Source organism: Oryctolagus cuniculus, chromosome 4 (genome assembly GCF_051225735.1).
Source record: "Oryctolagus cuniculus isolate XC-2025 breed Fujian yellow rabbit chromosome 4, ASM5122573v1, whole genome shotgun sequence".
Lineage (NCBI taxonomy): Eukaryota > Metazoa > Chordata > Mammalia > Lagomorpha > Leporidae > Oryctolagus > Oryctolagus cuniculus.
Window position 1 is genome coordinate 140,151,060 of NC_142870.1, and position 18,440 is coordinate 140,169,499.

The 18,440-nt window shown below is 48.7% G+C and overlaps 1 protein-coding gene across 1 annotated transcript in view; it reads right to left on the reverse strand.

Annotated features, from left to right (window-relative positions):
- The window catches only part of LOC100358019 (uncharacterized), a 70,658-nt gene that overhangs the window by 4,665 nt on the left and 47,553 nt on the right, over nt 1–18,440 (reverse strand). The window contains exons 8-9 of the mRNA XM_017346669.4: nt 10,489–10,624; nt 5,605–5,711 (exon numbers count right to left, since the gene is read on the reverse strand). Coding sequence (XP_017202158.4) covers nt 5,605–5,711; nt 10,489–10,624 — 243 coding nt within the window. The remainder of the gene's footprint in view (nt 1–5,604; nt 5,712–10,488; nt 10,625–18,440) is intronic.

Consider the following 18,440-nt stretch of genomic DNA (forward strand, 5'->3'; position numbering starts at 1 on the left):
CAAGCTGTTTTCTATTATTTCTTGATGTTTCATTGTTAAATTTCACATTTTGAGCTTTGTCACTTCCTCTCACCATGCCTGCCACTAAAGACATATCACTGTTTTTAATGAAATGGTGCATTCGTATCCAGTTGGTGTCATTAGATACCTTTCGTCGTCAGTGCTTCCTTTTCTTACATAGCTTTCTTTTGCCTGGCATAATTATTGTCCTGGGCTTTATTTTTTCAATTGTCATAGTTTCCTGTGTCCCTGTGCTAAATATTTCCACCAAATTTTCTTTTATGTCTCACGCTCTATCAGTCTTTGTTTCAAAATTCCTAGGTTCTCCAGCTGCTCCGTTGATTTAGTTTTCACCTCTCTTCCTCCTTTCCAAAGGCTTCCACGTTCTTGCTGCTGTGCGGACTGGGTGTGACTTCCGCCATCATCTGAGGGTCTCTTTTCTGTTGTGCCGAGTGGGTTCTTCTGATTTCTGGACTCCGTCTTCTTTGCCTTTGAGGCTCAGGCATGCTCTCTGGAAGCCTCCTCAGGGTGAAAACAGAGGAGGTACACTTCGAGCCCTCACATGCTGAAAACATCTGTGTGTTGTCCTCACGCGTGGTTAGACATCAGGAACGTACAGACTCCTCACCGAATCGCCATGGTGTGTTCCACAGTCCCTGGCTGCAGTTAGAAAGTCCATCATTCTATCTCCAGTTCTGGCGAGGGAGTTTTTTCTTTTAGCAAGTTGTTGCAATAGCTCCTCGTTTCTAGTGTTCTGAAATGCTGTCATGATAAGCCAATACGCACCCTGGGAGGCAGCAGGGGATGGTGTAAGTACTTGGATTCCTGCCACCCACAATTCTGGGCTCCTGGCTTTGGCGTGGCCCAGCCCTGTCTTGTGAGCATTTGGAGTGAACCAGTGGTTGGGAGATCTCCCTCTGTCTCTTTGTCTTTCAAATAACGTGAAAATAAACACACACAAAAATTGATATGCCTTTTATCAATCACTATGCTGGACACTCAGTGGGCTCTGTCACTGTGCACATTTATGTCTCTTGGCTCTGGAAATTTCTCGATTTAGGAGGGTAATTCAGAAAGTTCATGGACATCGAATTAAAAGATACATTTATTTTGATGCCAAAACTTTTGAAATCCATGCACGGTGTGTTCATAATATGCATCTCCTGGGAACTTTTTGAACTGCACTTTGTGTTCCTTTGATAATTCCCTCGGCTCTTCCGTGCTCCGTCTTTCTGGAAGTGTTACTTAGACACTGGGATTCCGTGTGCTTCGCTGTCTCTCGCATTTTCTCACCAATGTTCCACCTCCCTGTCTTTTGTTCTACTTTCTGGACTTTATCTCTTAACCTTTCTTTTGAAAGTTTAACCTTGGCCATCACTTTTGCTTTCCAAGAATGTTTTCTAAATCTTTCATTTTTCATAGGATTTATTCTCTGTGTGGATGCGTTATCTTCCGTTTGGCTGAGAAGGTTGCAGCCGGTTTTTGCCTTCAGTTTTCTTCAGGGATCCTTTTCTCCCCTTTCAGGCTTGGTCTCTGCAGTGACGGATTCTCGGCTTTCTGTTCAAATGGAGCACAAGGTGTCCAGCGGCTGACGGGAAGACCTCGCGCATGGTCAAGGCTTGCTGACCTGCAAGGCTTCTCTGAACGGTTGTGGGGAGCCACGCGTCGGAGCCCGGAGTTCCGTTGTCTAGGGCTGTTCAGTTTCTCAAAGAGTGCCCCAGTCTTCCAGCGCCAGCCTTCTAGCAGCAGGGCAGAGAAGGCAGAGGGGCGGGAAGGGCTGAGTCCCTGCTGCTCAATGTTCCTGAATCTTCCCCCTGCCAGCATCTCGCCTCATCCCCGTTCTCCGTGCCGTGCCGGGTGCCCTGGGTCTGCTGGAAGCGTTCTGTGTGGGTTCTCCGGAGAAGACGTTCCACGGGGACTCCCTGCCTCCCCTGCAGGCCGTTTCCGGCACAGCTGGAGCGATCCTGCTGAAACGCGGGTCAGATCAAGTCACTCCGCTGCCTAAAACTCTCAATGCTTTTCCATCTCAACAGAGTTGAAAACGGAAGCCCCGTGACTGTCTACACAGCCTCCTGCCTCCAGGCTTGTGTCTCAGACTTTTTGGCCAATTGTCGCCTAATCTCCCTTACTCCATTCTGGCCATACTGGCTGCCTTACTGGTGCTAGAAGGAACCGGTAGGCTCCTGCCCCAAGGCCTTCGCACTTGCTGTTCCTCTGCCTGGAATGTCTTTCCTTCGGATGTCTGCATGTCTGCTCCCGCCTCCCTCAGGACTTCGCTCAACGTCTCTTCGTCTCTTCGCAGCGAGTCCTTCCCTGTCGGCTCTGAGACTGTCCCTGACACACGCCCTCTGTCCTCTGTTTTGCTTTATTTCCCCCCCTCTGATAGCCAAGCGTCCTTGACTGCTGTACTGGAAAGCAGTCCCCACGAAGGCAGGAATTCATCCTCGCCCTCTCCAGTGTCTATAACGGGGGCTGGGTTGGGCACCTGGCCTAGAGGATGAGATGCCAGTGAAGATGTCCACATCCTGTGTCCAAGTGCTTCGTTGGAGGCTGGCTCTGCTCCTGATTCCTGCTTCCTGCTGATGTGCACCCTGGAAGGCAGCAGGAGATGGCTTAAGTAGTTGAGTCCCTGCCACCCAGGTGGGAGACATGGATGGAGTTCCAGGGTCCTGGCTTCAGCCTGGCCCCGCCCAGGATGTTGTGGGCGTCTGGGGAGTGAACCAGCAAATTGGAGCTCTCCCTCTCTTTCTCCCTCTCTTTCAAATAATAAAATAAATAAATAAAACTGAGTCTGCAACATGGTAGGTATTTAATAAATGTACGTGGAAAGAAATAAGGAAATAATGAATATGTGAAGGGGTCCTGAGGCATTCTGTTTCCTTCCTTGTGGAAAGGAAATGGGCTACAGTCTGTTGTTGGAATTACTTTTTAAAGCAGTGTGGTTGCAGGTATTTCTGTGTGCATTCTATTATGAACGGCACTCATTAAGAACTCCTTGCTAGGCAAAGAAGTAACCTCAAGCTGTTAATTTAGATTTCGTGAAGGAATTAGAATTAGTAATTAGCTTGCTAACTTGCAAATGATAAGAACACAGAAGCAATCAATAGACGAACATTAGTTGTACAATCAGTGACATTACTAACTGCTTTTTAATGCTCAAAATGAGGACGTTAGGGTGAACCCTAATACGAGTGAACCCCGTTTTAAGGACTCCTCCCTGGTGCTCAGACCAACCGCCTGACTGTAGTGTTTCTTGGAGACAGCCCCGGGCCATTTCAGTTTGAGAGATGGACACCTTAATGCTACTCATGATGTATGCTGCTATTTTTGGAAGAAAACCAATTTCTTGAACTATAAATGACTTTTTAATGCTTTTTAAATGAGTCTTTGTGTTTTCAGGTGGGTATTTCATAATGATCTTCTCACTTATGCAAATTAAACCCTATTCAAAGCAAGCAGCTCCAAATACGCCCACAGAGGAAGTCGGTGAGAGTCATTCTCCACCAGGCCACTGAGCCATCTGTCTCTCGAACGCACGCACTGCAGTACCAGCCAGGACTGTCTGCAGCCTTGCAGGGTCTTCTGCCATGGTGTGTAATGATGCAGCCACCACAGTGCCAGCAAAGAGGAAATCAGTAACCTGCCTTCAGTGTGCGGAGCTTCATTTCAAGTTAAATTTCAATTGAGTTCAACAGAATAATTTTGTTGAATTGAGTTTAACTGTAATAGCATAGGAAGTAGATGCTCTGTTTCTCTAAAATAAGGGGAAAATGTAAAAACTCTGGAATCACTTGGTTGACTTAAAAACTGTAGGGGCCGGCGCTGTGGTGTAGCAGGTAAAGCCACTGGCTGCAGTGCCGGCATCCCATATGGGCGCTGGTTCAAGTCCCGGCTGCTCTACTTCCAATCCAGCTCTCTGCTGTGGCCTGGGAAAGCAGTAGAAGCGATGGCCCAAGGCCTTGGGCCCCTGCACCGGCGTGGGAGACCTGGGGCAGCTCCTGGCTCCTAGCTTTGGATTGGCGCAGCTCCTGCTGTTGTGGTTAACTGGGGAGTGAACCAGCGGATGGAAGATCTCTCTCTCTCTGCCTCTCCTTCTCTCTCTTTGTAATTCTGCCTTTCAGATTAATAAATAAATCCTTAAAAACTGCAATTTCAGTTTTTAAAATGACAATATAGTATACAATAATATCATCATACTTTTCTCTAAAATACTACCAGCATTAAAAATGCAATCTATAATTATGCCATGTGTCTAAGACAATTTTACTATACAAATAGCAAAGATGGATGCTTGTGCTACTTAATTGTCTCCAGGTGACCCTCCAGGTAATGTACCAAGTATTCTCTCCATTTTAAATATGTGTATATACACATATGTTGATTTATTTGAGAGGCAGAGAAATAAAGCTTCCATCTACTGGTTCACTGCCCAATAACTTGACAATGGCTGGGCTAGGCTGACTCCAGGCTTTAGCCACATGGATGATAGGAATCCAAGTACTCAAGCTGTCACGGCTACCTCCCAGGAGGCACGTTCGGCGGACCCTGCAATGAGGAGCTGAATTGAGGTATTGAGCCCAGGTGCTCTGATGGGGATGTGGCCATTGCAACCAACTGCTGGGCCAAACGGCCCTTGCTTGCTTACTCTTCTTCATGTTGAATTTGCATTCTTCAATCTGTTAATGATGTCTTTTGTTGAGCCTCATTTAAAATGATGTTTCTTCACCTCCTCTTGGTTAGCACCAAGAGCAGCCATCTTTAATTCTGATGGTGTTGGTGAAGGAGAGAACAGGGTAGCCAGCATTAGCAACTCATTCCATTCGGGATTTTCTCATGTCCAAAGGACTCCATGATCATAAAACATTCCGCATGCTATCCCTATGCCAGTCACGATTTAGCCATTCTTTGAAGATCCAGAAAACACAGTGTAATATTTTGAGGATTGTTACTTGGGTTTTCCGACTGATATGTTTGAGAAATCTTTGTGGGTTGGGTTGGAAGGGGAAGAGGAAATGGGAGAAGACTTTCATGGAGAATAGGTGAGGATAATGGAAGAGGGAGAAAATTAAACAAATTTCACTTTAAAAACATTCATTGTTTAGATCAAAGGCCACATATGACATCCAAGTTCCTGAATTGTGCAAATCACTAGGCAGTTGACACACTGTGCTCCAGGTCATCACACAGTTCAGGCCATATATTTACCTCTTTATGTTAGTGACATAAATTCTTTAAAAAACATTTATTTATTTGAGAGGCAGAGAGAGCTCCCATCTGCTGGTTCACTCCCCAAATAACCTATGGGCCCTGGGGAGGAGGGGGCTGGGCCTGGAGCCAGACACAAAGAATATAATCCAGGCCTCTCATGTGAGTATCAGGAACCCAGTTAGCTGAGTCATCATCGCTGCTTCCCAGGGTCTGTGTTAGCAGGAAGCTAGGGTTAGCAGTCAGAGGTGGATATAAAACCCAGGTACTCTGATTGCTAGGCCTGCCCCCAGGTCAGTTTATTTAACCCTCGGGGCCTGTTATTAAGTGGAGAAAGTGGAGCAAGTGGTGAGCATTTAGGAGTCAGTGGATGTGAACAGATGGAGAGAAACACTTTACCTGTCTTCCTGGCTCTCAGGGCTCCAAGGATGTCAACAGCCACCGTTTCTCCCAGGCCATTGTTTCCAAGGTCAAGTTCCCTTAAGTAGGCAGAGTGTCTGATCAGGCTGCCCAGAGAAAATGACAGAACAAAGCGGCATTGTACCAAGTGTGATTACCCAAAGAAACTCCACGCAGTTCCCTTGCTTCATGGCCTTTCTCTCTGCTGAGTTTCTCTCTGATCTTCCTCCACTCCACCCCCTGGATGATGCCGCGTGGAGACTGGGGACATTCTGAATCCAGTTTTTCCCCAGTGTAATCGCTCCGGTTTGGATACTTTCCCAGGACAAGCTGGTAGGATGAGGATTTTTTGCTGCCTCAAACCCTCCCTTGATTATTTGTTTCTAAGCATGCGTGGACACATGCTTCCGGGTCACTTAGTCTCACCCTTCCTCAGCCCTTGCCCTTCTCTGCCCAAAGAGTGAGCTGAGTTAGAGGGGCGGGAAGGGTTGTTTGTTTGTTTACACAATGTTAACATGATGTGACGTGAGTGGAAAGACCCGTAAAGTGCATTCTGGAAAATATAAGATGCCGTGGGGTGTTCTGCAGGACCTCCCAGTCATTCCGATTTTGCATTCCAGAAAAATGACAAAGAAACTGAAGGGACTGGCAAGTGTTTGGCAGATTTTAATATGTCAGATAACAATTCTCACCTAACAACATATAAAAGTAAAATATTTCTACATAAAATTAAGGAGGGAATTATCTGTAAATAAAGGGCATTTTTAAAAAAGATTTATTTTATTTATTTGAAAGAGTTATAGGGAGTGGTAGAGCCACAGAGAGAAAAAGGTCTTCCATTTGCTGGGTCACTCCCCAGGTGACTGCAACAGCCAGAGCTGAGCTGATCTGAAGCCAGGAGCTTCTTTCGGGTCTCCCACGCGGGTGCAGGGACCCAAGGACTTGGCCATCTTCCACTGCTTTCCCAGGCCACAGCAGAGAGCTGGATCAGAAGTGGAAATGGAAGTGGAAGCAGGACTCAAACCGGTGCCCATATGAGATGCCAGCACTGCAGACTGGGGCTTTAACTCACTGCACCACAGTGGCCCCAAGGGCATCTTTTTAAACCAAGTGATTTTAGCTTTATGACAAATTAACTGTACTATGTCAGTCTTTCTGATTTCTCTTTAAGGACTGTTGAAAATTCCCCAGTGGTCTGGCACTAGCCTGCTGATTGGTCTGTGGGAGTCTCTGGCATCCCGGGTGGACATGGAATCTGGGTGAAGGCCCAGGCCCTGGTCAGTTTTCCTTCTCAGTCAAGTGTTCCTGGGTAGTGTTCTTGGATCTCATCTGCCTCATCTGTAAAACTGGCCTGAAGAAGGCTGTTCTGCCCATTTCAAAAGGTTGTGGTGAAAGCAGAATGAAATAGTCGATATAAAAGCATCTTGCAAATGCAATGCCGATGACGCTTTTGCATCAAGTGCATGCTAATGAAGGGCAGGGATTAGAAGACATTTGTCACGCCACCTGTGTTCTGAACGAGGTGATCCCATGACTCAGTTCCAGGCCCTGATCACACACTGGGGCTGTGACAGTTCAGCTGGGGTCACTGCTGAATATGAGGCTGGACACACCCTGATCCAGCAGCCGGAATTCAAGGCCAGAGCTGAATGGTCCCAGATAGACTCTCCCTCTCCAAGGTCTTCCTGCCACAGAGACCACCTGTCTAGTCGGGCCTTGACCTGCTTCTTTGGCTTTCTGTCTGGTTGTGTCCAGTTCCTTCAGATGGCGGGAGCAGGGTCACTTCATGGGAACGTAGGAGGCTCTCAGAGGGAGGGCCCGGGTTGCAGAAGATGAACTTCCTGGTGCAACAGCTCTGCATCAGAGGCTGTGAATTTACCCTGCGCACCACGCGGCCTCACGTGAACTAGGGGTTCAGGGAGAGCTCGCTGTTCACCAGCTGTGCGCAGCGAATCTGCATGCTGAAGCACTTGCTCTCAGCACAAGGCAGCCTGCTAAGGGGATGCGTGGAGCTGAAATCCAGCTGAGCTCTGTTGGGCCTGGCCTTGAAGCATAGGCCTACAGAGGGAACTTCCTCTGATCCACCGGGCAGCCGTGGCGCCTGCTTGAATTCGTCTGTGCAGAGGGGCCAGAGCTCTGGGCACTGCATTTAACACTTTGTATATGAGGGGTCATCAGAAAGTTCACCGGGAATACACCCGATCCTCTCATTCCTTTTCCTCAAGAACATCTTGAGGGACTGCCATACATTATCCAATTTAACCCTGTAACCATTTCCCGAGTTAGACACTGTCATTATCCCCATTTTTTTTAAGATTTATTTATTTATTTGAAAGTCAGGGTTACATAGAGAGAGGAGAGAGAAAGAGAGAGAGAGAGAGAAAGAGAGAGAGAGAGAAAGAGAGGACTTCCATCCACTGGTTCACCCCCTAGATGGCCGCACAGCCGGAGCTGAAGCCAGGAGCTTCTTCTGGGTCTTCCACGTGGGTGCAGGGACCTAAGGACTTGGGCCATCTTCTACTGCTTTCCCAGGCCATAGCATGGAGCTGGATCAGAAGTGGAACGGCCAGGTCTCGAACCGATGACCATATGGGATACTGGTGCTTAAGGCCAGGGTGTTAACCCGCTGTGCCAGCTGCGCCACAGCGCCGGCCCCTCACAAATGAGGAACCAAGGGAAAGAGAAGCGATTTAGCTGAACTGCTGTGACACCACAGTAAATCATGGTGTGGGAGTGCGGACCCAGACAGCTGGCTTGAAAATAACCATGGAACATGACTGAGACACGCCAAGAAAAGATGTTTAAACGCTGATAGTTCTCCAGTCTTAAAGAGAACAAAATGATTGAAGTAGTTGCTGTCAGAACAACAAGAAAACTGGGTATTGCTAGCACAGGTGCGTGTTGCTGCTGGCACTCACGCGCGTGGTCACACAGAGTCGGCTCCGGGGGGTGTGGCTGGGGCGGTCTGCAGCGCCCCCTCTCTCTCTGAAGGAGCCTTTCCTTGGCTTAGTTCTCGTGCTGCTGTCATCTGGAACTTCTTCATAGTATTGAACAGGGGCCCGTCTATTTTCATTTTGCAGCGAGCCTCCACAAATGACGTATCCAGTTCTGTGGTCGTGTTTAGTGTGGTCAGCGACAAGAGCAGGATCGGATGAAGGGTCAGCCCCACAGAGCACCACCACCGAGCCCTGATCAGAAGGAGGCCAAGTTCAACACGCGGCTGTGGCTTCTGACTCCAGCCGCCTGGCTGTGCAGAGCCCGGGAGGCAGCCAGGATGGCTCAAGGAACTGTTTTTTTTTTTTTTTTTTTATTTTATTATATTATTATTATTATTTTGACAAGCAGAGTGGACAGTGAGAGAGAGAGAGACAGAGAGAAAGGTCTTCCTTTTGCCGTTGGTTCACCCTCCAATGGCTGCCACGGCCAGCGCGCTGCGGCCGGCCCACCACGCTGATCTGAAGCCAGGAGCCAGGTGCTTCTCCTGGTCTCCTATGGGGTGCAGGACCCAAGGACTTGGGTCATCCTCCACTGCACTCCCTGGCCACAGCAGAGATCTGGCCTGGAAGGGGGGCAACCAGGACAGAATCCGGCGCCCCGACCGGGACTAGAACTCGGTGTGCCGGTGCCGCAAGGTGGAGGATTAGCCTAGTGAGCCACGGCGCCGGCCAAGGAACTGGGTTTTTGCCACCCACGTCAGAGACCTGGATGGAGTGCCCAGCTCTCAGCTTCTGCACAACTCAGCCCTGGTCGTGGTGGGCATCTGGGGACTGAATCAGGGGACGGGAGTGCTCGTTCGCTCTCTGCTGTGTGTCTATGTCTGTCCTTGTCTCTCTGCCTCTCAAACAAGGAAATGAAATTCCCATAAAGAAAGCTCCAGTTCTAGATGTCTTCACTGATGAGTCTCCTAAATGCTCATAAGAAAAAACAATGCCAATGCAAACTGATCATTTTATAAAATGGCAGAGGGAACATTCCTCACTCATCCCGTAAGGTGAGAATTATCCCGATCCTAGCAGCAAAGACATTACAAGAAAACTACAGATCCATCTATAATACCTCATGAATGTAGATACAAAAACCCTCAACAGAATTTTAACAATATACTAAAAGGATAACATTAGATTCAGGAATAGATTAAAAGAGTAATAAGATGAGGCTTATCAATATAATTATTACAGAAAAAGTAGCAAGTCTGTTCACTCTGGGGATATTCCCATCCTCCTGAATACGGAAGTGAAGGGACTTTCTCCTCCTGAAATAACAGCCCTCCAGGGAGCCTGTGAGCTCAGACTCTGGCACGAGGCACTCCAAGTACTGACTGCTGGGTGTCGCCTGGAGCGCCCCCTACCCAGCGAGCTTCTCCCGCAGCAGCTGCAAACCCCAATTTGTGGCCTGGCCGCGGCAGGTGCGGATGCAAGGGCAGCTGGACAGGGAGATGCCCAAAGTTGTCAAGATAAACATGGCAAGCAAATAGTGTGTTTACCAGGAGCTTTCGCGAATAGCTGTGTCTTTCTGCCCGAGGAGGTTGGGATGGCTTTGGGACCAACACAGAAGTGTTCACCCCAGGGGGCTGCCCTGATGCCCCGGCTCCCATGACTTCTTTTTTCCTTACAACCTGACCTTAAGGAGGGCAAATCTGGAGGTCAGCCCTGCCTTAGTTGCCAGGATCTTAAAAGGGGGCTTCTGTGCAGGTCTCAGAGGCCTCTGGATGGGTTCACACAACTGTGGGCCTCACCTGGTGACAGACCTCACGGGTCACTGCTTCTGTGTCAGAGCTGACACGTGGGAACAGCACGAAGTGGCCGTGAGCCGCCGTCCCCGGGATTTAATCCCACACTTAGTTTTGGAAGGAGAACAAGTCCAGCCTCCTAGCTGGCTGCTCACCATGTTAAGCTGTGAGTGAATTCCAACAGGTCATTTGCTCCCTCTTTTCCTTTTCCATCTATGCCGTTATCTGCCAAGTGCAACTTCACTAACCACGGGCCAGCTTCAGTGGAGCCGTTAGCTTTTTTCTTGATTCCTACAAGAAAATTGGAATATTTCCTGTTATTATTTTATTTGGCAGGCAGAGAGAGAGAGAGAGAGAGAGAGAGCAGCACTGTAGCCCAGCAGGTTAAACTATGGCTTGGAACACCACATCACATGTAAGAGTGCTGGTTCAAGTCCCGACTGCTCCCTCCTCCTCCTCCTCCTCCTCCTTCTGCTTCTGATTTATTTTATTTATTTGAAAGACAGAGGCACAGAGAGAGGTAGAGACAGAGACAGAGACAGAGAGAGAGAGAGAGAGAGGTCTTCCATCCCCTGGTTCACTCCCCAAATGGCCTCAGTGGCCAGAACTATGCTGATCCAAAGCCAGGAGCTAGGAGCTTCTTTTGGGTCTTCCACTTGGGTACAGGGCCCAAGGACTTGCTGTGCGCAGCGAATCTGCATGCTGAAGCACTTGCTCTCAGCACAAGGCAGCCTGCTAAGGGGATGCGTGGAGCTGAAATCCAGCTGAGCTCTGTTGGGCCTGGCCTTGAAGCATAGGCCTACAGAGGGAACTTCCTCTGATCCACCGGGCAGCCGTGGCGCCTGCTTGAATTCGTCTGTGCAGAGGGGCCAGAGCTCTGGGCACTGCATTTAACACTTTGTATATGAGGGGTCATCAGAAAGTTCACCGGGAATACACCCAATCCTCTCATTCCTTTTCCCCAAGAACATCTTGAGGGACTGCCATACATTATCCAATTTAACCCTGTAACCATTTCCCGAGTTAGACACTGTCATTATCCCCATTTTTTTTAAGATTTATTTATTTATTTGAAAGAGTTAGAGAGAGGAGAGGCAGAGAGAGAGAGAGAGAGAGAAAGAGAGAGGAGAGAGAAAGAGAGAGGACTTCCATCCACTGGTTCACCCCCTAGATGGCCGCACGGCTGGAGCTGTGCTGATCCGAAGCCAGGAGCTTCTTCCGGGTCTTCCCCGTGGGTGCAGGGGCCTAAGGACTTGGGCCATCTTCTACTGCTTTCCCAGGCAATAGCAGAGAGCTGGATTGGAAGTGGATCAACTGGGACTAGAACCACTGCTCATGTGGGATGCCAGCACTGCAGGCAGTGGCTTTACCTGCTGTGCTACAGTGCCAGCCCCAACTGACTGCTCCCTTGTAATTCAGCCTCTTGCTAATGCACCTTGGAAGGCTGTGGAAGACAGCTCAAATGCTTGAGTCACTGCCATTCATGTGGGCAACCAGGATGGAGTCCCTAACTCCTGGATTCAGCTTGGCCCAGACCCAGCTGTTGTGGCCATTTGGGGAAATAGAAGATTCTTTTTCTCTTTGTCACTCTGCCTTTTAAATCAATCACTCAAGCAATAAATCTTTTTTAGAAAGAAAACAAAAAAGAACAAGAGCAAGAGTGTGCCCCCATCTGCTAGTTCATTCCCCTAATGCCTGCAATGGGCAGGCCAAAGCCAGGAGCCAGGAACTCAGTTCAGGTCTCCCACATGGATGGCAGGGATCCAACTACTTGAGCCATCATCATTGCCTCCCAGGGTTTGCATTAGCAGGAGGCTGGAGTCAGGAGTCAGAGCCAGGAATGGAACCCAGGCACTCCTGATAACAGGAGGAGGCAGCCGTCCTAACTGGTCACTAGGCCAAACACTAGACTAAACAGCTGCCCCTTAGAGAATGTTTTAAAATTTGGTATTTTAAATATTAGTATTTTAAGATATTAGTTCTGCTTTTTATCACAAGCTAAACTGATTTTGTTTTTCGATTGTACTTACTGGACTTGTGTGAGTAGATGCTTTTTGCAATACAGTCAAGGAGCTGTGTGTAACTTGAAGTTCTTGTTTTAATCTCAGTGCATCCTACAAACCCCAACTTGTTCTGCATGAAAGTAGATCCCATATACTTTGATTGAAGAGGAACATTGATGTCTGTTGATCTCAGGGAAGCAATATTCCTTAAAAAGGGATTCTGTTCTTTAAAAATTTTTTAAAAATTTGCTTTCATTTTATTTGAAATGCAGAGACACAGAGACAGATCTAGCATCCTGGTCCACTCTCCAAATGCTCTCAGAGCTGGAGCAGGCTGAAGCCAGGAGCCTGGAACTCAATGTGGGTCTCCCATGTGGGTGGCAGGGACTCAAGTACTAGAGCTATCACTTTGGCAGGAAGTTGGATCCAAAGTGGAGTAGCCTGGACCACTCTGATGTGGGACGCAGGTTTCCCAAGTGGCAATTTAGCCGCTAAACACTCAGCCTCGTGAAGAAGGTTGAACATTCATCATATTTTTTGAACCCCAGAAGAAAAAGTTTGAAGTAGAAAGGCCCATCCTGCCTTCATAGACTTTATGAGGCCTGGGTGCCAAGGTCTGAATCACCCTTATTGGCCCATCCAGCTTTGGTGAAGTTGGCCGTCAGCGCTGTGGAGTGGCATCCCATACACAATTAGTTTACACCAGGCCTAGCTCAGAGCTTTGCAAAGGAATGAACAGAAAGGAGAAGGAGAACGAGGAATAGCTTGGGCATGGTGCAGGCTCAGCTGTTCAGTGTGAGATGGGAAGTTTGATTCTGAGGCCCTTGTGGGGAGCAACTCAGACTAGACTGTTACTCGAATTAAGACTTATTCTATGCATCTGCTCTCCCACAATATGGCGCTGGGAGAGGAGTAAACAGCTTCTACGCAGCTGCCTTTCACCAACTTGACAAGCTGTAGGAGCTGCTCCTGATTGGAGGAGAGCAGCGTACTCGGCGTGTGGGTAGCAGAGTTGGGATTGGCGGAAGAGGACTATAAAGGAGGAGAGAGACAACATACACCAGGAAGATCTATCTGAAGGAACACTTGTGCAGCCCCCGAGAGAGCCGGCCGGCTGTGTGCTGCTCCCCCGCAGAAGTGGGGAAAGTGGCAGGGGGAACTGCCCTTCCACGGAGGTAGAAGGGACGGCAGCCAACCCGGGAAGAACCAGCAGCAAACCCGGGGAGGGCCGAGCAGACGAAAGAACAGCGCAGGGTCCTGTGTCGTTCCTCCACGAAGAGGGGGAGCGACAGGCCCTGGAGCCATATTACTTTCTGGGGGCTGACAGCTGTTTGAAGTTACGTGCACCCCCTAAACTGTCCAATTAATACGGCGGAGGTTCGACTGAATGAAGAGTGATGAGCTGTTCTAGAGCCTGGGAAGAAGCCGTGTGGGAAAACAGGCACAAGTGGATGGAAAGAAGTTTTGTATGCTAAAATCAACTTAGCCTGTAATAAACTTACCACTGGCCATGAACCTCTTGGAGTACTTTCTTATCTATATTTGTATTAGTGGGCAATTTAAAGAACGTTAAAGGATCATTCCTCTATATGGAGGGACTTCAAAAAGTTCATGAAAAATGGAATTTAAAGATAAGCATTTTGGTACAAAAATTAAAAAATCCATGCAGTTTTTTTTCAGAGTATCCATTTTTTTAAAGATTGATTTATTTATTTGAAAGGCAGAGTTACACAGAGGAGAGGCAGAGAGAGAGAGAGAGAGAGGTCTTCCATCTAATGGTTTACTCCCCAATTGGCCGCAATGGCCGGAGCTGCGCCATCCAAAGCCAGCAGCCAGGAGCTTCTTCTGGGTCTCCCACATGGGTGCAGGGGCCCAAGGACTTGGGTCATCTTCTACTGCTTTCCCAGGCCATAGCAGAGAGCTGGATGGGAAATGGAGCAGCCGGGTCTCGAACTGGCACCCATATGGGATGCCGGCACTTCAGGCTAGGGCATTAACCCACTGAGCCATAGCACCAGCCCCTCCATGAGCTTTTTGAAGACCCCTCAGTGTGCATGGATTTTAGTTTTTTTTTTTTTCAATGAAATGGTCTCTCAATTCCATTTTTCTAAAGATGTATTATGTATGTATGTATGTATTTGAAAGACTGAGTGACAGAGAAAAGGAAAGAGAGAGAAAGAGCTCTTCCATCTGCTGGTTCACTCCACAAATGTCCACAACAGACAAGGCGAGGCCAGGCTTAAGTCAGCAGCCTAGCAGTGCATCAGAGTCTCCCAGTTGGGTGTGAGGGACCCAAGTCCTCGTTGTCGCTCCCCCTCTTCGTGGAGGAACGACACAGGACCCTGCGCTGTTCTTTCGTCTGCTCGGCCCTCCCCGGGTTTGCTGCTGGTTCTTCCCGGGTTGGCTACTATCCCTTCCACCTCCGTGGAAGGGCAGTTCCCCCTGGCCACATTCCCCACTTCCGCAGGGGAGCGGCACACCGCCGGCCGGCTCTCTCGGGGGCTGCACAAGTGTTCCTCTTAGATGTTCCCCTTAGATGTTCCTCTTAGATGTTCCTGGTGCATGCTGTCTCTCTCCTCCTTTATAGTCCTCCTCCGCCAATCCTAACTCGGCTGCCCACACGCCGAGTACGCTGCTCTCCTGCAATCAGGAGCAGGTCCTGCTGTTTATTGGTTGAACTGGAGGCAGCTGTGCGGAAGCTGTTTACTTCTCTCCCAGTGCCATATTGTGGGAGAGCAGATGCATAGAATAAGTCTTAATTCCAGTAACTCAGTCCAGTCCGGGCTGCTCCCCACACTCGTGTCATCTTCCACTGCTCTCCTAGGTGTGTTAGCAGGGTGCTGGATCAGAAGAGGAGCAGTTGGGACTTGAACTAGCACTCTGATGTGTGATGGGGCAACGTAACCTTTGATACCACAATGTCTGTCCCATAATTCCATTTTCTAAGAACTTTTTGATGCACACGCATACACTAATTTTGCCCATTGTGTTGACTTGAGAGCCTAATCCTGGACCAGACAAGACTCTCTTGTACTTGAGTTCCTTCAGCATTTAACGGGTGTCTTGAGCTCATAGGGTGTGCCAGGCCCTGGTCTAGATGCTGAGGATCTGACAAGGAGCCCACAGTGAGTGCATGCCAACCAGTGTGCAGGAAGAGCCAGGAAGAACAATCATCAAGTCTGAACCTTCAGCCCTCAGAGGAAAGCTGACTTGGGGAACAATGGCAAATTTAGACCCTTGGGTCATCTTGGTTTGCCAGTTAAAAAAAAGTAGAAAGTTTACTTTTCAAACAGATTTTCAAAAAATAAAAAAGAATTTCATTGGATATGAATATAATCTGCTGGATGAAATAGCCAAGGTTTGTTTTCCTTCAGAACACAGTTGGAGGGATGAAAACCAGCCCACCCTTTAGTTTCGTGAGGGATAAAGCTCATTTGTCTACATCCCATTTGTCCTTACGTCCGGGACAAGGGGGTGCCAGCAAGTGACAGCTGTTCTGAGGAACATAGCAATGCTTGTAAGCTAGAGAGGACAGCGTCTGGAGCGGCTGAGGTATTCAACCAATGTCTGTGCAACAGATGAACGAATGCATCAGTGACAGACTGTACAGTGCAGTTGTATTGTGGACATTTTTTCTCACTGTTCATTGTCTTGCCAAGTAGCGATGATGATAATGCCTGTAAGCCACTTGTGAACACGTGTACAACATGATTTTCCCACTCATCAAGTCTCTTCACCAGCATCGATGGCTTTGAAACGTTCAGGGGGCTGTCCAGGATAATTAGCGATGTGGACCTTGGTCACACGCGCTCTCATTTCTTTCTCCCACTTTCAGGATGCCAGAAAGCCAAGGAGAACGGAACACGAGCCAGCGAGGACCGGGTCAAAGGCCCAAGGCTCAGCTCCTCCGCAGCTGCTCAGCTTTGCAAGGAGAGAAGCTGACTCGGCAATCGCACCGGAAGTCAGCCAGCAAGGCGCAACCTGAGAGAGGAAGGGAGCTTCCAGGCCGGGGACCCGCCTGTGCGACTTGCATCCCTGTGAGAGGAGCAGCCCAAGTCTCCTCCCATCAGCTGTGAGATTTGCTAACGATGTCATTTTGCCCATGGGAAAGAACTGGCTTAGGAAATGTTGGTTCCAAACCACAGTCCAGAACTGAGCCCTTTGATGAGTTAACAGTGCCCTTGCTAGAAGGTGGGAGGGCTGGTGTTGCATGGGGGCAGGGGCTTCCTGCTCCTGGGTTCAACTGGAGTTCATGCGAAATGGAATTTTTTTTTCTGAGTTAAGAGAAATTCCTTGGAATAAGGGAGAAAACATGTGCAGCCCGTGGTAACATTAATCCATCCCGGTTGTAATTACCAGAAACCATTTTTACTGAATCTTATATCTCTTTAAAACAAAAAGGAGTTCACCACCAACATCTGCTTCAGTCGGCTCCCCTCTGTCTCAGAGAACTGAGCAGTGGCAAAGCTGTGCCCAGGTGTATCTATGAGGCAGGGTGGTATAGTGAAAGGTACAGGATCCCCAGGTTTGGAACCTCTTTCTGGGAAATGCTGTGTGACTTCCTCAAAGTCACTTAACTGATCTGAACCCAAGTTTCCTCCGGGGAAAATGAAGACCGCAACGCCCATCTTCTAGCAACACTGTGAAATAATAGCTGTCAAGACACCCAGTGCCCAGTAAGTGTGAGGGCCTTGCCTCCTGGTGTCCTTTCTGGAGTTCCTAAGTCCCTGAGTCCTGAAGTGGGAGCAAGCTGGTGCAGGGCTTCCGGGTGCATTTGTCCCTCTGCCACTGCCTCTCTGAGGATTAGACATCACCAGCTTTTTTCCTTTGATTTTCATCTTATTTGGAAACTGACAGACAGACATAGACACAGAGAGACCTTCCATCCTCTGTCGCACTCCCCAAATGTCCACAACAGCCAGGACTGGGCCAGGCTGAAACCAAGAGCCAGAAACTCCATCCAGCTCTCCCATGTGGGGGCCAGGGATCCCTTGAGCTACCACCTGCTGCCCCCCAGGGTATGCATTAGCAGGAAGCTGGAGTCAGAAGCAGAGTCAGGACTTGGACCCAGGTATTAGTCTGATATGAGAAGCGGGTGTCCCAGGTAATGTCTTAACTGCTGTATCAAATGCCCACTCCCAAATGTGTATTTATAATGACAGCACCCACCCCCTGCCTGGCAAGCCACTCTACAGAACCACCCACTCTGTGCCTTCTGCTGTTTGCTCTTCAGTTAGTTGCCAGCCTTCCTCAGTTGTCCCCGACTGTAGACTCTTTCTTGCCGCCCTCTTTGAACTGGCTACTATGTCTTGTCAATTCCACCCCCCCCCCCAAATAGATCTAGACTCTTATCTTTCCATCACTATAGCCTTGGTTCACCACTCTCTCAAGCCTGAACTAGGATAAGAGCCTCCTAACTAGTCTCTCATCCTCCAAATGTTCTTCTCTCCAAAGCAAAGCTGTTTGAGATACTTTCAAAAACTAGTTTTTGGGGCTGGCATTGTGGCATAGTAGATAAACCCGCCACCTGCGATGCCAGCATCCCAAATGGTACCAGTTCAAGTCCCAGTTTTTCCACTTCTGATCCAGCTCCCTGCTAATGAACCTAGGAAAGCAGTAGAAGATGGCCCAAATCCTTGGGCTCCTGCATACATGTAGGAGACCCAGATGAAGCTCCTGGCTCCGGCCTGGCCCAGCCCTGGCTGTTGCAGCCATTTGGAGAGTGAACCAGTGGATGGAAGATTTCTGTCTCTGTCCCTCTTTCTCTGTGTAATTCTACCTTTCAAAATAAAAAATAATTCTGGTTTGGTTTTTTTTTTGTGTGTGTGTGTGTGTGTGTGTGTGTATTAAACCAGTTACCTCTGTCACTGTCATGCTTCAAAACCATCAGGGTTCTGCTTTACACACCAGGGAAAGCCCAACGACTTACAGCATTCATGGCTTTTGGCTATGTGGATCCCCAGCCTTTTCAGCCACATCTCTGGCCACTCTCCAAACGTCCACTCTGAAATGTCCTACTTCCCAGATCCTAGACACTTCAGGCACCCCTGAGCCTGTTCACATGTGGTCCCCTGGCCCTGGAATGCCCTTGTTTACCCTCTTGA